A 24,623-nucleotide genomic window follows, 5' to 3' on the forward strand; every position below is an offset into this window, starting at 1 on the left:
AATTGACTTAGCCTTGGCCTCGCGGGACGTTGTAGGGCCCGGCAGCGAGCTGATGACGAGGGCCCGGTCTGCCTGTATTGAGTTTCTGTGATGGCTGTTTAGCTTGTAGTGCTACGGGGGGGCAGAGAGACGGTGGGGGTGGGGGGGTGGAAGGTGCTCCGGCTCATCGGGTTTACTGACAGGAACCCTGCAGACCACAAGGCTATAGGGATCAATAGGATTGCACTGCACAGCACTACCAGACCAGACCCAAACAACGGAAGATTGCATTACACATGGGCTTGAGTCAGGACAAGCGTACAGTAATGTTAGTGCAGCGCGAACGCATTCAATTTGCAAATAACCTAAAACACAAACATGCGATCTGTCTGTAAGACACACACGCAGGTTATGTTTTTGTCTGCTGATCCTGGACCAGAGCCTCCAGGTGGCCGTACATCCCTTCTCTGAACAAACAGAACAGCGGTGCGCTCCACTTCCCTCATGTCACCGAGGCCAAGCGCAGACATTGTGCGGCCCACCGGCCTGCTGACACGGCCACCCAGCCTGCCAGGGATTTGCCGCTGGGTCACAGAGTTGACATTTATTAAAGGAAGTTGCATGGAGAGTTACAGGGAGTTGACAGTCCTCTCGTCACGTCGCACTCCAGCATACAGAAACCTGCGCAGTACACACCCCTCTGTGTTTCCAACAATAAAAGAAACAATGAAACTGTTAAGCACCGTATGACCCTCCCAGGGCCCACTACAATGAGGATGACAGCTTTCATTCCCCTGGCTAGTGCCACTGGGTTAGGAGTTTCTTGCTGAGAGTCACCATATATAACCCATTTGAAGAAGGGATAAGCTATACATTTAAAAAAAACTAAATTACGAATCACACACAGAAAAATAAAACCCTATATGTTAATTACTAATAAGTGGCCTGTATAAATGATTGTGAATGAATATTTGTGGGCCGTAAAGGGGAATGTGGAGTTTAGTGGACCATGAGGAACAATGAAAGTCTAAAAAGGAGAAGTCGAGTGAAATGGATTGAGTGTGTTGAGGACCAGATGTGCCGTGGATGGATCAAACATCTGCTGGCTCTGCAAGGCCTCAACGGTCTTGAATGACCCCCATCATCCAAACTTTCTCACCATGCGTTCCTGTAAACCTTTTGTTCTTCACTATCTGCCCCCTCATATAGATCAAAAGTTCTTTCTTTCACCGACTTTTTAAAAAAAAAATGACTGATTCCATTCTTAAAACGTCAAATGCGAGGAATTCTTAAAAAACGGCCAATGCTCGCAAACATGAACAGGGAGAAACGAAAAAATGCATTCAAATTTCACGATGCAGATTTCTTTCTGTTATTGTTCTCGATTCTGCGTGTTTTGATGGTCTAGAGCTTTTCTTGGTGTATAAGTTACAGTACAAAAAAAGGCAGCACCAGATGGTAATGGTGTTTATTTTTGCAGTAAGTAATCACCATTCTGGAACTTATGACAGTAGACAGGCCCAGGGACCTGGAACCCCGAGAGACCTGAGCACCACTTCCTGTTGTACCCACAAGATCGCAGACACACACATACACTATCACACATAAACACAAACATCCTCCGGGCCGCTGCCGATGTGAGTCCCTGGGCCACATGGAGAGATGTGTTCTGGCACATAGGTTGGGGCAGTGTAAATTACACTGTAGCCACACTGGCACCCCCTCGCCAAGATGAATGAGCCAATTTACATGCGAGGCAACCATTCCAGTGAGGAAGTTTAAAAACAGGGTATTTTATTTGGCACTATTTTACTTTGAGTAAAAATACACCTACAGAAATACACTTTGAAAAGCCCTTGCCTTAAGTAGTATTGTGGTCAGTGTTGTTCACCATTAAATATCAGTAAGAAACAATTTAAGCCCATAACCTTTATTTAAAACGCTCTGATAATTTGCATATTATTTAATTAAACTACAGCTGATAATGACTTCTTTTTTTTTACTAAATCAGCAGTCAGCTATTTATATATATATTTTCTCTTGAGTCCGTATATGCCTCTGTACAGAACTAACCAAACATTTGTTTTTTAAAGATTCCTTTTTTCTTAAACATGCCACTAGCTTTACTTAAAATATTGAAATATGAGGTGCAGGTTCTGCTTCATTAAACAGTTCAAAGTAACAAGAAACATGGAAGTGATCGCTTGTGATGGAGTAATACAGGCTGATTTAAAACCAAAGATGTTGAATTTGCATGTTAGGCTGCTGAGCCAACAGCACCATCAGGACACACTGCATAACACTTGGAGCCCTTTTGCAACAGTCACTGATATCTTCCCGTTATTTCTAAGCTAACACCACACATACAAATACAGAGTCCTGTGAAACATATTGTTTTGCCAATTTGCCAAACAGTCTGTATCACAGATTCCTAGTTAACATGACAGACACAGACTCCTTTGGGGCACCCAGACCCCCTAGTGGCCCTTCCTCTGTATGTGAGTGAGGCTGGCAGTGAAATACTGTCGGGGAAAGTAGCGGGCTGGAGGGAAGGTACCAGAGAGAGAGGCTTGAGTTAATGGTCTTGCATCTTCCTGGCAGCATGTCAATAATGGCTCTGATCACATTAAGTAAAGAGTCCATTAGCTTATTCTCTTTCCTCCTGCATGCTCCATAGCAAAAGCACAGGAGAAAACTGAAAAGCTCCCCTAATGCAGTGTGTCTGCGTGTTACAGACACCTCTATCTGTTCCCCGCCAGACCAAAACAAAATGACTTAGGAGGTACAATCCATTATCCATTCACATCTATTTCCTTTTACACAGTGACGTGAAAATTATGTGTGGATTACTTTGATTGTGTGGAGATCAATGCTATGTTCCAGGTAGTACATTCTTGAAAAAAGGTTTATTTTCTTTTTATTTGGTGTTGCAATTATGTAAGACATTAAAGTCAGAAATAATGTTTCACATATAGGTTTTATGAGCTGAGACCCCCTTATGTAAAGCAATAAATCCACAGTTATGCTTTTATCAGGTTTTAGGTTTCACATTTTTAAAGCTCTGTTACTTACCAGCCCCGTGTTTTGCTACCCATTACTAGCCTATAATGTGATAAGGGGCGGGTGTTACACAAAAGAGGTAGAGAAATGACTGATACATTAAGACACACTACAAACATGTACCTATATGTTGCCAAAGAGCAAATTGTGAGCATATGTTAATGCACCGGCGTCCTGCCAGAATAGTAATCAAGACAAAAGGAGATGTGATATAAGAGAGAACGAAAAAGCAGGTTGTCAGCTACACCCCCTCAATATCTCTTCCAACACACACACACACACACACACACACACACACACACACACACACACACACACACACACACACACACACACACACACACACACACACACACACACACACACACACACACACACACACACACACACACACACACACACACACACACACACACACACACACACACACACACCGTTTCTCAGCCGCCTCACTGCTCTCCATTGGCCCTGGAGGGGGCACAGCGGCCCCCACATCTGTCTCCCAGGCCCACGACAGACCTGGCTGCTGCATCCAGATCCAGCAGATCACACGAATCATCCTCAATTAATGTGAACCATCAGGCGTTCCCTCGCTGCTGCTACCACCCCACCCCTCTTCTCTGAGGCATCCCCTCCAGCTCAGTGCTAGGTCCGCTGAGTTTTACACATTGACCACGGCCACGGTTCCTTAGCACAGTTGGGTGAGGCCAGCCAACGATATTGTGTATGCTTTGAGGAAAAGAGACAGGGAATCGATACATCAGGCCAGACCCAGACGCTGCTCACATGTGAGAGCTGCGAGGCGGCCCTTCAGAGGTTCTGAACTCAGAGAACAGCCAACTTTGCTCTGCAAGCGAACCGAGGCCTGAAATGGCTTCCATGTGCCGCCCCATCTGCTCTTCTGCTGGGCTGTGGCCAAAGGACTGTCCTCTTCACTTTTTAAAGATGTCGAGGGACAGCTTTAAAACTAAAAAGGGGTTGGGATGATGGCGGTGGAGGTCAGGGGGGTTGGATCAATCAGAGGTTAGAAGAGCTTTCTTTTTATTTCAAATGACGGGTTTGTTTTCAGAAACAGATAATGAAAAAAGACGGGAAGTCAGTGGGAAAAAGAAACAGAAACTGTTTACCAAAGCCCACCTGGAACCAGGGATGTGCCAGATTGTGACTCACCCGTGGTAAAGTCCTCTATAATAACTCCCCGCCCCCCCCCCCCCCCCCCCCCAATCCCCCTCCTGATCCTCACAGTCTGCAACTGCACTATAAATCTCACTCCAGTCGATTACTATGCCCCTAGCAACAACTAACACAGAGTCATGAAAAGTTAACCAAAGCCATGAGTTAAATCAGGTAGAGAGGGACAGGATATCTAGCTGTTGGTTGATCAGTGTCTGGCTCAGTGAAATAAACCCTGTGGCCTCTTCACATTTACTCACACCAGAGTCCAGGAAACACTTCTTTCTGGCGGTAATGAGCATAACATTGACCAAGACAATGTCCTTTGCCAACAAGTCATGAAATGTTAATAAATAATAGAAGTTAAACAGAACGGTTTTATTCAGGAATATGAGTTTGACCAGAGGTTGCTGTCTAGCTGTGATCTGATGTATCTCATTTCCGGAACAAATTGTAACTGCAAATGGTCAAATATTAAAAGCAGACGACATTCAGAAAGGGATCAAGGCCGGCCTGCAAAGACATTCAAGATGACATTAGTATTCTATTCTTTACAAAAAACGTTTTTGTAAAGTTTAATACAGGTTAAGTTTATTAAGTGGTGGCTTCCTTTGTGAATGCCTGTCCCTGTAATTAGCAACCACAATGTGACATAATTCAACACATCTTTCCAAAGGGAATCCACTCTGTCTTTGATGATAGGATGACATGTTAATTATATATGAATGTCTTCTTGTACGTCAGCAGAAAGCCAATGAACAGTAAATGTTCATCTTGCTATACATACACCATATAAGTCAATGTGTCCACAGTTTAGACAACATAAAGCCTCTAAGGTGGGTACACAAGGTCACATCTAAAAGAAAAGAATGCTTTTGATGTGCAGGGCATAAAAGAGGAATTTAACGTGATCACAGAGTGTACATTTCAACCTCTATGATTCTTACAAATGTCCTCCACCCACATCTGGACGAAGCCACTGATTTCCCTGTGGTCCATCACAGGGGAAGAAGTAGAGCTAGTTGTTCACACATGACCTCTGACCCGCCGCTGGGGAGCCAATGGGAGAGCAGCCTGTGTCTTGGGAGCTGTTGCCCTCTGATGTGATGGCTCCAGGCAGTGGGCTTTGCGTGAACCCATCCCCCATGGCACCCCTCGCCACTAGATGCTCTGCATTATTCATAAAGCCCGACGTGGGGTGGGGAGAGAAACAGAATATGGAAAAGGAAGCACCAAAGTTCAAGACCTTCTCAGATCACAAGGAACTTCTGCTTAACCTCCCTTGAAGTGGCGAACACAGGGATAGAGCAGTTTTTTTTAAGGAACTGGATCTGAAAGCCGGACTGGGGATCAATGGGGATTCCCTCGAGGCTTGGTGGAGATCGCATTCTCTGAAAGGTGATTGGTGAATCAATGTGGTTCCCATGGTTCACTTTGCCATTGTGAGAACGGATCCATCCTTCTGCAAGTGATACTGTCTTATGACAGTTCAGGTGCCATCATGTTGATGTTGAACCAGTGTGTCAACATCCTACACAGATTGTGCATATGTTACCATGAATATGTAAATATCAGAGACATTATATCACACAAGCTCTATTAAGGTTAGATATCTCACTTGATCTACTGTATAATCACAGGTCAGTAAGACGTATTTATAGCCAACATTTTCCCTTTTTTAAGTGCCAAGCACGGCATCTCTCTCCACTGCTTTCCAAATACACTCATTCATTGAGTATGATAGGTGATGATTAGTGAAAAGCATATACATGTTAAGCTGTTAATCCCTAATGCACACCAAGCAACCTAACAACGCTGCACACCCCGGCTCTTAATACAGCCCAGCACATAACCTTCTAATTGCATAATTGCCTGATTTGTTTTAACTGACAGTGGTGCCCTGGCCCATGACAAGGCCATCATTTGCTCATCCTCATTGTCAGCAATTTGCAAGGTGGATACCCCACTACACACCCACTTCACAACATCCAGCAGCACTGTTAGAGACGACCATGAATTAAGAATGCATAGCAGCGGCCGAGAGATGAATAAATACAGCCGTTGCTAGATTAATTCTGAGAGACATGGATGCAAGAAGATAAAATAAACTAACAGCAGCAAGCTGTCCACCAGATAAAGTGGGTACTCCATCGTCTCTCTGCTGTAATTATTGGCTAATAGTCATTAACCTGGCAAACAGAGGTTTAGCTGTATTGTTTAAAGGACTCTTGGATGCATAATGACAGACTAATATGTCATAGCACTGGGGGAGATGGGGGAGGGGTGGATTAATGAGATTTTACTGAAGGGAGTGTACAAGAAGAGGTGGGGCACGCCTGGAAAATATAGGGGAAAGAGGGCCACATTAAGCTAATTGGAAGATGAGTGCCTACTTGTAAAAGTGCTTCTAATGGCATATTTGTTTCTCTCACAGCATCACAGGGCTAATGCAGGGGAGTGGAGTTACTGTAGTAAGGACTACAGGGTGTTTGTCTGCAAAAGTGTGTCAACACATACTGTAGAAACTTGTTAAATTACAAAACATGCATAGAAAGTGATATATTTCTATACATAGTTGCTATATATGAAGTATTGCATGGGTTAAAGAAACTGAGGTTGTTTTTTACATGGACTGAGCTTTTACAAAGTTGTACCCTTCACATGTGTTTGTGGAGTATTTTTTCATTTGTGTTGACTTTGTGCTCCAAGCGCGACCCTAACTCTTGTTGACTGGCCTTCAAAACTCAATTGAGCAGTGAACAAGGAGTGCTTGGATAGCCTCCTCTTAGACAAAGTCGGGTGCATAGCCGAAATGCTGACCTGTTCTGACAGCTGGCGGGACCTTCCTAACACTAATGGCAGGCAGTTTGGCCTGTGCCACTGTGTTTTGGATTTAGTTGGACTTCATGAGTAGGGAAGTGGAGGCACAGGGTAAGACTAGATCTTTAGCATTCATAATGGAACAATTATTACATGTCATCCTTTTTTTTGTTAATATGAAAAATCTCAATTAGAACTGCATCAACAAAGTGAGGTAGTTAGGAAATGGATATTAAGATGTTTTAAAATGGCTTTAATTTACTTAAATGTGGCCTACCAATAATCCCAAATACAAGTCATCTATATTGCTATGTATTGCTTATTATATAAAAGGCACACATTAAGATAATACAATTACATTCATTCAGAATTGTTCATGCTTCTAATCATTGCTGTAATTTTAGGCTACTTGAGCTTTTTTTGTCATTATTACATGACTGCTCCACATCTAAGAACTACAATTTCTTAAGAAATGTTCTGGTTGTGGAACTATTTAAAGATTCACTTTCTAAGCTGCTTTCATTTTTTTTCTTCCAATTAAATCAAATGGAAGTACTAATGCCCAGATGGCCATGCAGTATGAAATAATGGTGCCCAGGCTAGAATTTAAAGTCATACCTCCAGGCAAAAAAACTCCAGAGCGCACACAGAATGAAAGTGTAAAATGTTTTTTAATGTATATTTAACAACAAATACCCCAGTGACTATTGATGTTTCGTCTCAGAAGAATCTATTTCTCCAGTATATCTGAGGGCATGATATGAAACCACTCACACTTTTATTTTCTCTGCTCTTCTTACTTTGTGTCTCTCCCGTACTATCTCTCTTTCGCTGCCTCTCTTTAAACATTTATCTTCTGTTTTCTCCTTACAGGCCCTTTGTGCTTTGTGATGTTGGTTTTTACAGCTTTTTACTCACCAGAGTTGCCATTTATCTTTTATAGATGCCAGCAGCTAGGAGCACATTTGAAATGTTACCATTTCACTGTGACTAATTGTCATCGCTTGCGTTATTCCCTTGATGTCACTTGCGCAAGATCCCTCAGGAACCTGTGTGTGAAGTATTTACACAATGTCCCATTGCCTCGCTCTTCCACACAAACACTTATATTATACCATCTCGTAAAAAAAAACAGCAGTGGCAGCAGTTACTGTAAGAGATCATTTTGTAATGTTCTGTCATCAGTGGTTAAAAACAGGAAGAGATGTGGGTTCATACAAACGGGATAAATAACTGGCTCAGTCATTCTTAGACTAAAACTATGTAGCTTTACCACAATAAAAATGTTCTCTATGAATGTCCAAAGCCATTTCATGTAATTTAGTGTAGAAGTCCCATCTTCACTCAAGCATTTCACTGCCTTATACAATTTGAAAAATGATTGCCAACGACGGTGTGATTAGTGGCTTGCATTAATTATACTATTATTTTTTCCATTTACTTTCTTGCTCACACAATTTTGTAAATATCCCAAGGAACACTTTGTGTACAGAGGGAGTCCCAGCAAGAGTTCACATCTTTTACAAAGCTGTTTTTGACAGTCTCACAGCTTCACATCCCCACAATGTTAGAAGGCGCAGAGACCTGCTAATCACCGAACCTCAGTGCATTTGATTTGTTTGCTTTAGACTCTATTAAACTCTTGCCTACTGTATTTGCTGTGTAATTAATGATCACATTCACAGGATTGATTTGAAGAAAAAATTAATTATTTTCGACATAGCTCTGCAAGTTACTGGTTGCTCGAGGAGCCTCTGAATTTCATGAGCAAAAAAGCTCGCCCTTACAAACTAACCCCTGCTCCATCTTCTCCTTTGACCGCACTGATTATGCACAATCAATAATGGTTTGTATTTTTGTCTTCTCTCTTGTCTCTTCTGGGGCATCTAGGATGCTGCAGGCAAGGTGCTGGACCGCTGGTCCATCATGTCCCGAGAAGAGGAGATCATTACCCTGCAGCAGTTTCTGCGCTTTGGTGAGACCAAATCCATAGTGGAGCTGATGGCCATTCAGGAGAAGGAAGGTCAGGCAGTTACAGTTCCCTCCTCCAAGACAGACTCTGGTATTAGGACGTTCATTGAAAGCAACAACAGATCCCGCAGTCCAGGGATCGTTACACAACTGGATAGCAGTAGCCCAACAAGCATTCACCATTTTGAGAATATCCCCAACAGCTTAGCCTTCCTCCTGCCCTTCCAATACATCAACCCAGTCTCTGCACCCATGCTCGGCTTGCCCCCTAATGGCCACCCTATGGAGCAGTCGGCTCTCCGGCTCCGGGAGCCCAGCTTGCCAAACCAAGTTGAACAGGTGGAGACCAGTGACTCAGAAGTGTCCCTTTCACCCTTCCGCTCAGGCCAGAGCCCTAGCCGTGGAGCCCTTGGAGGCATTAACAACATTGAACCCAAGACAGAGCCCAGTAACAGGGCATCACCCATCTCACCGACCCCTTCCACGCATCACGCTCAACAACAGCCGTCACAGCACCAACAGCAGCAGCATGGCCAACAGCAGTCCCAAAATCAACCTCAGCAAAACAACAGTTTGAATGACCACCAGGTCCACCACCGCTTTATAAAGGATGAGCAGTCAAGATCCATCACCCATGGCTCCTTTTCTTCCAAGATGCATCGCATGCGGCGCATGGGATCAACTTCACGCAAGGGACGTGTCTGTTGCAATTCTTGTGGTAAGACCTTTTATGACAAAGGCACCCTTAAGATACATTATAATGCTGTGCACCTGAAGATCAAACACCGTTGCACCATTGAAGGTTGCAATATGGTCTTCAGCTCCTTACGCAGCCGCAACAGACACAGTGCCAATCCCAATCCACGGCTGCACATGCCAATGCTGCGCAACAACCGTGACAAGGACCTCATCCGCTCAACCTCTGGTACACCTGTCATCTCAAGCACCAAGAATGGTGGCTTCTCACTTACCAGCCCTGGAAGGCCACCACTGGGTTTCACTACTCCACCTGTAGACACTATGCTTCAGTCACCCCTGCACAGCCCACTGGTCTTCCCTTCCCTGAAGTCAGTTCATCCTGTCCAGCCAGTGCCCCCATTCTATCGCACACTACTTTCCCCTGCGGACCTTGTCAGTCCTCCAGTGTCACTGCCGACCAGCCCAATCCTACCTATAACCACCAACAGTACCACTCTGATGGACCAACAACAGCATCTGCTGGCTGTTGCTGCAGCAGCGGCTTCACACAATAATGTTCATATGTCAGATGCAGGATCCCTGTCCCATCGTTTTAATATACACCATGCCAATCATGACCTCACCACTAGTAGCAGTGACCCAACACCCAAAAAGAAGCCTCGTAAATCGAGCATGCCAGTAAAGATTGAGAAAGAAGTGATCGATGTGGCGGATGACTATGATGATAAAGATGATGATGATGACGATGACATCCACCATAATCACCACCATCATTCATCCCTTCTTCACAACAATGTCAAAATGAATGGTAACTGTAATAGCAACAATAACAGTGGTAGTGGTACTGGGAACCACAGTGGTGGTAGTGGGCAACAATCTCCTTCCCAAGATGAGATGAGCCCCGGCCTGAGAGGCATGATGAAACAGAGTGAAGACGAATGCCGGGAAGGTACAGGTAGTGACAGCAGGGGTGGAAATGATCTTCAGGGCGAGCTACGTTGTATGGGCAGCTTCACCTCTGAGGACCAAGACCATGAAAGAGACTTTGAGAACGAATCTGAAACCTCTGATTCTAAAATGTTCTATCGTGATGATCCGATAGACGTGGAGGACCAGCAAAAGCAAAGCAGGGGTGGACGGTGTCTGGAGAAGGATCACGATGATGAGGGCAGTGAGGAAGCCCAATTGAGAAAGGAAATGGAAAGCAAGGGTCATTCCTCACCCTCACCTCCTCAGCCCCCTATCAGGATCAAGGAAGAACTCAACGATCCTACATACGACATGTTCTGCATGGGCCAGTACGGCCTCTATAACGGAGGCATGGCAGCGGCTGCTGCTGCTGCAAGCATGGCCGCTCTGCATGAGAGCTTCATCTCTTCCATGGGCTACGGTGCCAGCCCACCCAAATTCCCTTCGTCTCAATCACCAGAGGAAGACCCATGCTCAAGTCCTGACCCCAAGATCTGCTATGTGTGTAAGAAGACCTTCAAGAGTTCCTACAGCATGAAACTGCACTACAAGAATGTGCACCTCAAAGAGATGCATGTGTGCACTGTCACTGGCTGCAACGCTGCTTTCCCTTCACGGCGGAGCCGAGACAGGTTAGTGCTAGATCTTGGTACTGTACCCATTTCAATGTAATGTAATTGTGACAGTTGCAGGTAGGTTCAATAGAAACCCTTAAATCACTTTCATCATTGATTATTATTTAAGGCACTACATAAATCTAAGGAATTGTTTGGGTTTATTTTGGAACTACATAGTGTGTTTTTATAAAAGACAGGTTAAAACATAGTTCAATAGATTTCAGCATTTTGGTGAGAGGTATTCCTTTTTTATTTTAATGGTAATAAAACAAGATTGATATGCACTATTTCATTAACCTACGACATTTACCCAGACAGACTATCACTTACCATCTGTTAGCTAATTTAACACTAAAAAATGGAATAAGGGGCATCTGCTCTTTGACAAGTCAGATTCAGAAGAGTAGGGTGTCAGTTTGAGAAACAAACACACTTACACACATACATCAAAATGCACACACAAGAACTAGGCTGTACACATCAAGCCTGCAGCTGCAGTGTGTTGTTTACCTGCCCTCTCTACCTCACCTTGTGACAGGAAGGTGAAGGCGCATATATTAACATAGACAGCGGTTTGTCAAAGCACTGCATGTATTAGCACATTAGGAGGTGAGGCCAGCCATACTCACCTGGGCTTGTTAGCACATATCAGTCCCACACACTCACTCGGCAGAATATATATACTGTAGCAGCAGTGGCAGCAGGTTGATGCCATAACATATGCTGGAGGTACACAACCCTCACTAGTGCCTTGGGCAAGCACATGTTCAATGGGCCGACCTTTTCTAATCCTTTTGTAATACCATTGAAAAAATGGCTGTTAACAGATAAATAGATATCAAAATAACAGCTGGGTGTGAAATCATATTTCAGGTTAAGTGACAGAAAATGATATTCCCGTAAACAACAAGCACAGGGACATTTGAAACAAATCGTAAATTCTCCGAACTCTCACAACACTTCTAACAAGCGTAACACCTCTCATGCTCCCACTCTCTATTTTTTTAATAGCACTGAGCCGTTCTACATAACAACCTTACTCATTCTGTTATTTAATGGAGATAGAAAATATACAAAAGGATTTAACTTCTGTGACAAATACTGTTATTTAAATACGGGTGAACATACTGCATGATTCCAATTGGGAAACAAATCTTTCCAGAGGGAGCTTTATAATTCTCCTCAGTGTTTTTCTTGCCCCTCATCTTCTCTTCCTCCACCACTGCTGACCCCCTACACCCAAACACACTACTTGGTTTCTGAACCTTTTATTCATGTTGTTGTGTTGGTGGCATCTGTTCCTACAACTGTTTGTTCATTAGCAGCATGGATATAGAGCAGGTGATTCTGTGACTCTAGTTAAATGGATGAGGGAGAGGAATGGAGGGGGGGGGGGAGACAAGTTAGCTTTGGAGAAGGTGAACTCAGCTGCTCACCTGAAGCAGCTGTGCCGACAGCAGCAATCATATTATAAAAAGTATTGCCTCAGAGTGGTGTACTGCCACCGGAGAGTGTGTTAGCTACCCTCATTTGACAAGGCTATAGGGAAAGAGAACGCCTAAGGCCTGTTGTGTAACATATACATCCACACACACAGATGCAAACACACGTACACACAGATAACAGAGAAAACGATTTGCTGTTCTTTACACCTTATCTCTTTGTAATTACTCTCTTAATGCTGTAAAACACTTGATAGATATATACAATTAAGTCCCTTATCTGAACTATTAAATAGCAAGAAGAGAGATCCATAGTATATGTATAGGTAACGTTAACAGTTTGGAAAAAGCACAATTCTTAATCAGATATTGTGCAGGTTTTTATTAATGCCAAGGTGGATACTGTTAAGTATAATCCCACTGCTCGCGTTCGTTTGTCAGTTATGCAATTTAGTCTATTCATACTGTCATGAACTAACAATGGCAAAGGGAAACTTCACTGAACTAAATGAGGCGACAACAGAAATAAGTGAAGTATAATAGCTAGAAAAGAAAAAGGGGAAAAGATGGTTTGGAGGTTTATTTTCATAAATATGCAGCCAGGCATTTGATATCAAAGGATGGAAGTGTGTTAGTCAGGCAGAGAGGGTTCAAAGATTAAACCATATAGCAGAGAGAAAACACATCGACACTCTTTCTACTCGCTCTCTTCCTGTGTCAGCCCCTGATGTGCGTGTGACATCATTTCAGCATGTAAATAAAACTCAAACTAATAAAGTGGCAGAACATATGGGAGATAGAGATACGTTTGTAGCAAGGAGGGACAATTGCTGCTGTGAGAATAATGCGTCTTTGAGCCAGGGGGTGAACAGTATTGCTCTGGGTAGGTGAGCCCTAAGCACACTATTGTTTTCATACGTTTTCTGTGAGGGATAAATTCCTGATGGCATATGGGACAAATTACTTTGCTGCTGGTTCAAACAGGGAGCAGAAACAACAGAGAGAAGGGGAATTACGGAGCTATAGGAATCCTGGGGCTTTGACGAGTAAATACACAAACTGGGCTCTCATCAAAATTGGTCCCTGGATAATCCTCTAATGACATAGTGTAAGAGTGTAATGGTGGCATTAAAGTGGGAATATAATGAATTACGCTGTATATCAAATGAGAATTTTCTCAGAGCAAATTAAAATTGCATAAACATCAATATTTGCATAAAAACATGTTTAAAATGTTTATTCTTGCATTTAAGTCAAATCAGACTAAATGATTTAACCTGATTTGATTGTTTTGTGAACAGTGTTAGCAGACATTATTAATACATAATTTGCGTGGTGGTTCAGAAACAAAATACTGAGGTTACATTTTTAAAACCATTAGAAAAATAGCCACAGCATTTCTTTATATGAGGAAAGTAAACCAGTGGTCGTGTGTTTTTGCAGCTGAACGATATATATGCTAAAGCTGAATCATAATATGCAGCCCTGCCTTCTCAACACCCCCAGAAACACAGCTGTTAACATCCAGCTAAAGGAAAGTCCAAGTACCTCTGCGTATCTGATTAGTCCATTGACCGAGTGAAAAGCCAAAGGCACGTAAACACACCATCAGACACAAGCATCAAAAGCTCCAGTATCAAAGGGAAGAAAGAAAAAGGAAGACAGGTCATTTGATCTTCTTAGAAAAACAACCAATGACATTGTCAGAGTAGGACACACTGTAAATGTGCTGCCACGGAGGAAAGTATCGCTAGTGTTTGTTCACTTTGGATCCCTGCCCTATTAATAAGACTGGAGAATTACACACACAAACATTAGTGCACATGCATACTGTACTCAGGAATGCGGGGGAAAGGATAATTTAGTGTGCCCTTGAGCAGGCATGTAATGTGTGTGTTTTTGAGTGTAAAACAGAGGCCAACATCGGAGTGTGTGTGTGTAGTTTTACAGTGGGGTGTTTTCTCCAAGCCTCCTGGCCGCCTGCTGCACGGAGGTAAATGATTGCATATTTATTGTAGGGAGCGAGCAGCGTCGGCAGAAGTGAAGAAGCAGCATGATTAACGGCTGGAAAGACGCGCGTACCCGTAATCATCACCATTATTGGCATCATTAATCATATTTTTTTTAAACCGTTGACAAGGCTCGCCTTACTTATTTCGTTTGTATCAGCCCATCCCGCTTCCTTTTCTGACCTACCAACATTTTAACTTGCTCCTCTTTCGCTAGAGAAAGTAGGTGTCCTCTCTCTTGCACATTCCCGTGGTGCAGCCGCGCGCAGCCCCATGGTCCCTGCATGGGCCACTGCAAACGGAGAGAGTGAAGGTTAATTATGTTGGAGAGTCTCTTTCCTCCCCTCTCCTTCCTCTCTCTGTCTCCCTCCCTCTCCCTCGGTCCCCTCACGGCATGTGGTCGCGGCTCCGCTGCTTCACAATTAGCTCTCTGTTTGTCTCTTATAAACAAAGGGCATGCTGCTCATAGAGAGAATATGTTAGCAAAAGCCACTCACCCCAGATCAAAATATCTGCTGATTAAAATACGGGGGGGAAAAGAGATTGCATGCCTTTAAACAAAAGTTTCCTTATGATGTTTTTTTAAAGAGGATTTGTTTTATTCTTAGATACAAAATATATATATATGCGCCCATATAAGTAGGCTGTCATCAATTGAATTCTAGTACATGATTATTAATGTATATTTAATGTACTCTTTGTGAGCCCTCAAACCATTGTTTGAAGCCTAGGGTGTTGTACAGACTGAAGCAATGCAAAGCAGATACAATAGTGACAGAGTGATACATGTTCCTAAACTCTTGTCCTCCCACTCACACCTAAAACCTCATAACACAACCCAAATGACAGGAAAGACAAAGAAAGTCAGTTTAACACCGCTCAGCCTTCCATCTCATTTACACATTAGAGATCCAATACACACACACACACACGCTGACACAAAAACAAGGGCAAGGGCCATCAGATGAACCTAAAGATGATTAACGCCGGCTGGGACAGGCACACTCTCGCTCTTCCTCCTCTGCACAGTCAAAAATGGGCTCTCTGGAGGCCTCCCCCATCTTTTGGGCAAAGATGAGACTGTCAAATTGGTTTGCCAGCCACATTACTGGCCAACAGGGAGGCAGAGAGGGAGGAAGAGGGGGCACTAAGGAGTTGGGTTTGGGGGAGGAAAGATAGAGCGTACTGAAGTGGAGTAATGGAGGCGGAGGGGTGTGGGAAATGGGGCAGAAAGTCTAAATCTGATAAATGAAGGGATAAGTGCATTATGCCCACTGTGTGTGGATTTAGCTGACTTATTCTTATTATTTAGGGCATGGAGGCATTGCCAACTCAAAAGTTAATAATCATATGTATGCAAATGATCATAAACTCCACTCTTTCTCTCCTGAGATTAAATTATTTCCAAATGGTTACAAATTGTATATCATAAAGTGCCTTTTTCTTCCATTTTTTTTTCTTTTCATATATCTGTATAGTAGGTTAAAAGATTGTACTAAATGTGAATATTTGTTATTTGGATATTGTGCAATTCTAACAATGTGGTGTGCATTTCTGAGTATTTAAAATGGCTACTGTAGCTATAGCGCAGACTACTTACTGCATGATATTTAGCATGTTTGACATTAATATCTAAAACTGAGATAGCCATGGTTTAACTTAGAGCTTATTAGCAGTGAGAAGGTGTTGTTAAAGAGATGGAGACATGTTGCAAAGGACCTGCCTACCTGAGCATCATCAACAGCATCCTGAGCTTCAGTATTAACTGAGCAAATCTGCGGCCCCACTTCACATCAATGCCTGTTTGGTATCCCTGCAGACATTGTGCACATTTCCCTTAATACTGATCACGGCATATTTCAGACTGTTTTAAAGCACTCTCCCAGCCGAGCGTCCACACATGTGTTCGACTTGACAAGCGTACAGCGCCACAAACTTTGAATCATGACTCCCATATTTTGGCCATAAGCTAACACCATATGGGTGCAACTGTACTATCAAAGGATAAAAAAGAACAAAGGATTTATATAGTCTTTTTGATCGAAGTCCAGCTATATGGACGTAGTAAATTTCTGTTTTTCACACGTACACACACACAAACAGACCAAAGCACACACACATGCAGTGACAGCCACGGCCAATCGATTTGCCACGCTCTCTCTCTCCCCAATGCTGACGATGCTTGAGTGGACGGGCTCCTGGTTGCCTGGTTCACAGAAAAGGGTCCCTCAAATGAATGTATTTTTACCTTTCAGGACATTGTCGGATAGGGAAGTAAATAATTAAAGGAAAGGGACCCTTTTTGACTGCATCAACCCTGCCACTGCTGGTAAGCTCTACTATCCATTGTGACTCCATTTTTGCCCGTCCTGCTCAGGATGAACCTTTTCTTTTTCTTTTTTACGTTTTTTTTTTTTTACACTGAACCCCCTGCATGGAAACCCCTCACATTAAAAGGCATTTGCATATTTGTTCTTATTTGATGTATACGTATATAAGAGGGGTGGGCTTTCTGTGTTTCATACCTGACACCGGTCAATAGTTGCTTACGTTTTTGTTCTGTGTTATGCAGTGTTATTGTGAAATGTGTGCAGTGGGTCCCTGTTTTCTTAGTCCGTCTTGGCATCTGTGAAATTGGAGCGTAAAAGCATTTAATTTGGTGTTTCACCTTGCATCCTGTTGCATGGCTTTTGTTTGCTAACTGAAATCCTAACTAATTGTCTATTGGCTTAAAGCATGGCACTTGTTACTTGGTTTCTTTCATCAGCTGTAGCACACTGTGCGATACAGTTCTTGTGTATGGGGAAAAAATGCCCATCTTAATTAAATCCAGGGCTACATAAAGACATGTTCATTGAGGTGCTCGATTAAGCCACCTCCAATAGGGAACGAATGCGATAATGCTGTCAGGGCCTAGTGCTAATATGCTATCCAGTTCCCCTCGATTATCACATTACCACAGCTCGAATCAATTGATAAACTCCCATTCAATATGGTGGAGTATTTAATTGAGTCAGAGTCTATTGGATTTGAGGGCTGTGCAGTGCAGACATGCTGACAGTGGTAAACACTTGCAGGATGCTCTCTCTCTCTCTCTCTCTGTGTTCTTAGAGCTTTTTCTTCAGGAGAGGTGCAGGATGAGTTTCTGTGTGCCTTGACTGGAAGTAACAATAACTACAAATGGTCCCTAAATATTTGAATATTTGTAGCGCGTTAGCATTTCACAGAAGTAAGAACAGTTGACATTATCATAGTAAATTAAGTGCAAATACATGTGTTTCAACACTTGCTGTTTTGTGTTTGATAGGTTATTTACATTCCCTATACACATGCAGCGTTCTGATGTACAACTCTGACTGTCTCCCCACAGGCACAGCTCCAACATCAACCTGCACCGCAAACTGCTGACCAAAGAGCTGGACGACATTGTCCTGGACCCCCAACACCCGCCACTGCCCAAGGACCTGCGCGCCGAGTTTCTGGCTAAGATCTACGCCGGGCATCACATGGGCATGGACCCGTATGCCAGGATGGGCATCGGAGGCGGCAGCCTTCGGCCCACTGGCCTGAACCACAATGCCCGTTCCCTGATGAGCAGCGAGTATCCCCACCACACTCTCAACCATAACCTGAAAAATCACCACAGCAACGGCTTCTCCCGGGGCCAGCCAGACGACTACATGGTGTTGGACCTGAGCACCACATCCAGCGTTCAGTCCAGCAGCAGTGTCCACTCCTCACATGAGTCAGACGAGGGCAGCGATGAAGGCATCCTATTGGATGACCTGGAGGAGGAGGAGGGGGTAGAGGAGGAGGGGGTAGAGGATGAGGAGGAGGGCAACAGTGAGGGGGAGGACTGCTCCCAGCATGCCGAGGGGCGGGCTGAAGGAAGGCATCTGGACGAGACTGTAGAACTAAGAGGAGAAGGACAAGGTGAGGGGTTGGAACCGACCTCCTCACCATTCCTCTTTTCGTCTAGCGGGGGCAGTCACGGGGGCAGTCACGGGGGCAGTCACGGGGGCAGTCACGGGGGCAGTCACGGGGGCAGCCACGGTGGCAGTCACGGTGGCAGCGGAGGGATCCTCTGCAACATCTGCCATAAAATGTACAGCAACAAAGGAACCCTGCGTGTGCACTACAAGACTGTGCACCTGCGCGAGATGCATAAGTGCAAAATCCCCGGTTGCAACATGGTGTTCAGCTCTGTGCGCAGCCGTAACCGACACTCTCAGAACCCCAACCTTCCATAAAAACATGCCCTTCTCCACGATAACAGACTAAATAATGACTTGCTACTTGACCCCGCTGTCAGTCGGCCCGCTCCTCCCTTCATTCCTCATCCTTATTCCTCCTCAAATGAGCTCTTAATCCCAGCCCAGGGCCATCAAATACAGGCTAAATGCCTGTATGCCTCCTGCCCGTCATTCAGTCATTGAAAGACATTTCTATGTCCCTCTATAAAAATGCATCGACTCTAAATACAGTTTATTATCGTGACCTTTGACTTTTCCTTCTTTGGAAGAACAGGATGACGCTCTCGCGCATGGAGTTTGCTTTATAACAAAACTCCACTTGTGTTTTTATTCATAAGCCCCTCCATCTTTCATTTGAGACTCCTCCCAACTTTTTTTGTCCGTCTCCAAAGAATCTATTCAAACTCTTATTTGTGACTTTGCCTGCAGAAATGATAGTATTGAAAAAAAAGAAAATCTTCTTGTTGTATTTGTGTAATGATAGCTTTTAAATGAACCCCCTTACAAAAAGCATGACAGCTTCATTTGTAAATAATGTCCCACGAGGCTTTTGGTGTAAAGAGTTGTGTTGATGGTTGTTTGCTTCTTTTTTCTCTCTCGTTATGGTTTTATGTTACAGTCCAGTACAATACTTCCAGCTTTAGGCAAGAAAGAGGTAGCATCTTACTAGCTTGACTCATTTATGTTAGCTTCAACGACACGTTTTAACTGAGTCCTAGGAAAAAAAGAATATCATGTGACTTGTTTTATCTACTTGTTAGATATTCAGAGGTTGCCGGCATGCTTTTTTTGGCTCCTACACTGATATCATTCTCTGTATTTCTATTGTTTTATTTTTTTATTTTGTCTGTTTTGTTTATGAGCTTTAGTATACCAATTCAGTTTTTGCACTTTGCATCTATACAAGGGGATGTGTAATATTATTATAATGAGGACTTTTGCAATGGTGAGTTTAAGTGTTGTTCGGGGTCATTGATGGCTACAGTGCCAAGGTAAATAATACCTTTAACGTAATATGCCAGTTTCTTTTTGCACGTGCTCAAACACAGTTTCACAACAGAAAACAACTTGTCTCCTTGAACAAAATCTTCCCCCATTGCTAAAAAAAAAAACGAATTCAGAGCGTCTCCGAAGTACCTTGCCTCAAAACAAATCCAAGCGTGAATGACTATAAACTGCTGATCCACAAACACAAAGTTAAATATTGATAAAGTCTCTCCTCTCTGTTCAATGTGTGTATGGTTGCCAGTAATGGTCACACTAATTACTTCAGAGGTGTAACTGTGTATAAAGCATGACATTATTGTGACATTCTCCAACAAAGTTATCAATGCAAGAACTTACGTTTGTTTTTACAAAAGGCATCTTAGTGAAATATGACGGTCCCATAGATTTGAAGAAAAAAGATGAAAATAGTCATTCAACTGTGACCAAATCAAAAGTGATTGCTTCAGAAGAGCTCTTTCAGTGTGAGAGTGTGTACTTAAATCATGCCCCATTGGATTCATATGATGCACTTGAGTCTTAAAATCTTTTGCTGTGATATTTTCGGTATCGGTTTCCATTGCTGAGTGTCGGCTACAAATGTACTCTATGAAAAATGTTGCCATTTTTAACATGTCCATGACTGTCTTACGGTACAAATTGTTTCCAGTAACTGGGCAAAGTAGCCAAGGGAAGGGGTATTTATTGGTTGGTCATGTACCTTCATGGAGTTTTTTTTTTTGTTGGTTTAAAGAATATTTTTTGTAAAAAGACAAAAAAATAGAGATTGTTCCTCAGTTTGTTTATCAGTGTATTAGCGATGCCATGTGTTACTATAGGAGATCTTCTCTTACTTGACTGGTGCTACACACAGAGGGGGACATATGCAGTGTTATACGGTGGGCTGTACAGTATTCACCTTACATCCATAACAGTGTTGAGTTCCACTTGTTTCATACTCAAGCCATTTTTACAATATAGACATGACCTATTCTGACGAGATATTTCATGCTTTTTTTTTTAAGACTCCACCTATATGACACATGCAGTTTCCAGTCCCCTCTTCTCAGAGATAAAGAGAGCGAGACAGAGAGCTGAGGCTGATGGAAAGGTTGCGGAGGTGGAAGGCTGACTAGGGAGGAAAAGGATGACAGCAACGATCATTAAAAATGTGCTGCTTCTCCGTTACCTGGAGGCGTCCCTGCCATTCCAGCTTCTTCTGTCTAATAACTCACTTGTCACTTCGTTACACTGCCAGACTCCAAGGTTGCTGACAAGACTGTGACACTGACAGAAAGAGAAAAAGAAGAGAAAAGACTGAACAATTCAATTCGACCCATTCAATTTAGTTGGATTCAATTCATCTATTCACTATCTATGTGTGCTTATTCTTATTCAGGGTCGCTGATAATTTAGTTCTATTTCTCTCTTATTCTTTTTTTTCCTCTTTGTCTGTCAGAGCGCAGTCATTTAACAACCGCCTTACCCATTTCTTCAACCCGCCACTCACTTACCACCTCCACACCCCACAGCGCAGGTCCTACAGGGACACACACTAATAGTGTATGCTTAAGTTCACCGGACGGCCATGGCATAGGAAAAAGGGATGGGTAATTGCCTGTTTATCCCAAGTGAAGGGAAAATTGAGTACAGGAACCCCTGCCTTTTCCCAGGAGTGGGTTTCACTGAGGCGCTCGCTGCCTCATTCACTCATTCAATCCCCCCGGCCCTCGCTCTGGCAGAAATAAAAAAGTGCTATTCGAGGAACCCTGCTGACAGCTGTCTCTCTAACACACAACCATACTAAAACACACACACATGCACACAGAGGAGAGTGGCGCACACACACATATGCTTTCTACTTACAGGCCAGAAAGATGACAAGAACTAGATGACTTGTTAACCTCTAGTGATGGAGGAGACAGGGTCAGAGAAATATAGAGTGTGTTCTCACCACAGGAAATTAAACTCTCCATCTAGCATTAACATTATAGCTGCTGCCACTACATAGAAGGCTAATACTCCATTATGGAGAATGATGGGGGCTAGCAGTCAGGCATAGAAAATCCAAAGCTCTTATTATTATTTCATTTTACATTTCCAACAGCTAATAATTGAGACATTTGACCAAAACTGTTTAATTGAGAAAAAAATATCCAGAACGCCAGCAAGCTTACAGATTGATTTTAACTTTGTAGAATTATTTGAGCTGTACATACCCAACAAAGGTAAACTTAAGATAAATGTGCACTGCCCAAATAACCTCAGTTATTTTTGATCTGACAAAAACACATTTTCCACTACACTTCTGCCCTGTTCCTAGCAGTCTATTTCTCAAGCAGCAGCCGCAGTGCATGACCTCTGTCTACATGTATGTACTTGTGTGTGCCCGGAAAGACAGGCAAGATATTCCCTCACCAACACCCTTCTCCCACCTCCTACGGGCTCCTTCTGAGTCCTGCATGGTGATGGTGATGCCAAGCTGCGAAGCTCAGAGCGGCAAAAGGCTGGCAACAGATCTGAAAAACAAACCACTGTCCGGCATCGCCAGGGAAACAGACTGGAGAGATGGCGTAAAGGGAGTGGGCTTAGAAAGTGGTCTAGCAGTAGCCTTGCGGCAGTCACTTAACAAGGCAGGGGAGAAAGAGAGGAGCGAGCAGCGGGGCCAGGACTCCCCGGGAGTCTTCGCCAGCTTTTTCTAGATTGCCTGCTGGAGAGCGATCGCCACCCCTCACATCTCCACCCCTCTCCCCCTACACTTTCCTCTCCTCTGAGAAATGACCACCAATTTCCCCCTCTCCTCTGAGAAAGGCCCCCCCTATCCAATCTTTGTCTCCCTCTTTTACTTCCCCAACCACATGGGCCCAGGTGCTTTCTGCTAGCTAGTGACCGGGCTGTGGATCCGCAGGAACACGTCACTAAGAGCGCCTCGTTGGCTGCGACCACTGGAGTGAATCTTTAATATTTGATTAGAAGAGCGTCGGGCATCAATTATTCTGTAATTCTACATAGCACACGGGGAGAAGGGCATGGCAAACGGCTGACCTGTTCATCACTGTCCGTTCTGTTCACTTCACATCGTGGATGAGAGGGGACGCCACATGTCATGTTAATGTAGCTCATGGAACAAAGTGGGATTCAAATGTTTAAAAGGACACCATAAGAAATATGCAGATAGTAGAAAAATACACACATATTTGTATACAGTAGATGCTTCAGTCTCATGTGTTCTCGAAAAATACCCTCGTTAATTTGAACTGGAACCTGTGAAATGTCAAGAATTAATTCATTTCATGTTTTCCATTGTGCCAATTATATTTTACAGTCTTAAATATAAATAAGCTTGAAGAGCTGGTGAATTTCGATTTTTTTTTTTATTTCACTTTTTTCTGTATCACATGCATTTGTTTCTTTAAAAAGCCCGTGTTCTGGCACGGGCACTCGACAGCGTTGCATGGCTACATCGTCGCACTGCAAACAACGAACAGAGCAGAGGAGCTTACGTTACTTTGGTGTCAAAAGGGTGATTTGGAAGCCTCATGAATACTGTATGTTACCTAAACAGGTGTTTCCCATTTGCAGTGAGGAGGAGAAAAATGGTCCTCTTTTTAAAAAGACTTGTTTCTTTCTTTTCTTTCTTTTTTTGCCTTTCTTGTATTTGTTTCTGTATCATAACTGTCTATGGTTTTTGCATAAAATGCATAAGGGTTTTGGGATGTAAATGGAATTGTATTCATATTTTGTCCAAATACCTCTTGTAATTTGTATCAGAATTCTTGTACAATTTTTATATTAAAGATTTATCAGTCACTGGCAAGTTGTCATTGTGTTTTTCTACACATTCTGTTATTCTTAATTGTATAAAAGTAGCTTATAATAATAATAATAATAACCTTTTCTATCATGTAGAATGAAAAGTGCAGAGCCCCGAAACAATGTGTCAATCAAGCCGTTTTAACAAGACACTGTGATTTCAGCAGGTTTTACTGGGCTCTTAATTGCTCCGTGATAAAAATCACTGGGGAAAAGGCTATCTTGACCAATTAGTGGACGATTAGATTAATAGAGTTATTAAAAGATGTACTGGCATGAGGAGAAGGTGCTGCTGGTCTTAGCAAATTAGTAAGATGGTCACACTGGAGGAGGGAGACAAAGGACATACAGCACCTTTGTCTGATCATATGCTGAAATTAAATTAAATGCCCTTGTGAAGGAACTACGTTTCAAGGAATAATGTATAGAAAATGCACTTACTTAATATACAGAAATGAAACAGCTTTTTGTATCCCTCTTATGAAAGCTTTGAGCATTAGCAAACCATCAATATCTTTGTTTACGCACCACATGAAATGAAAAATATTAACATTTATGAATATTAGCCAAACAGAAAAAAACTGCTTAACAAAACAACTCTGACAGTGAAGACAGAAATTGACAACGACAACAGACAAATGCAGGGTCATTTGGAAAAAGCGACCTGTGCTGACATCATTTGCTTTGACTGGGGGTCAAATTACAAATTGATATGAGCTCCAGCAGGGATGTCATGTTTGCTCTGGTAACCAACAGGAACATAATGCCCCCCCCCCCCCCCCCCCCCCTCCCCTCAGTGAAAGTGAAGGAGTGACACAGGCCATATTGACCTTG

The 24,623-nt window shown here is 43.1% G+C and overlaps 1 protein-coding gene and 1 long non-coding RNA gene across 2 annotated transcripts in view; one reads left to right on the forward strand and one right to left on the reverse strand.

The window, feature by feature from the left end:
• Positions 1 to 23,789, forward strand: part of bnc2 (basonuclin 2) — a 92,865-nt gene extending 69,076 nt beyond the window's left edge. Inside the window, 3 exon segments of the mRNA XM_034130149.1 lie at positions 8,923 to 11,303; positions 18,110 to 18,983; positions 18,985 to 23,789. Coding sequence (XP_033986040.1) covers positions 8,923 to 11,303; positions 18,110 to 18,983; positions 18,985 to 19,020 — 3,291 coding nt within the window. The 3' untranslated portion in view covers positions 19,021 to 23,789.
• The window catches only part of LOC117482150, a 102,709-nt gene that overhangs the window by 556 nt on the left and 77,530 nt on the right, over positions 1 to 24,623 (reverse strand). The window lies entirely within an intron of this gene.

Source organism: Trematomus bernacchii, unplaced genomic scaffold (genome assembly GCF_902827165.1).
Source record: "Trematomus bernacchii unplaced genomic scaffold, fTreBer1.1, whole genome shotgun sequence".
Classification (NCBI taxonomy): domain Eukaryota; kingdom Metazoa; phylum Chordata; class Actinopteri; order Perciformes; family Nototheniidae; genus Trematomus; species Trematomus bernacchii.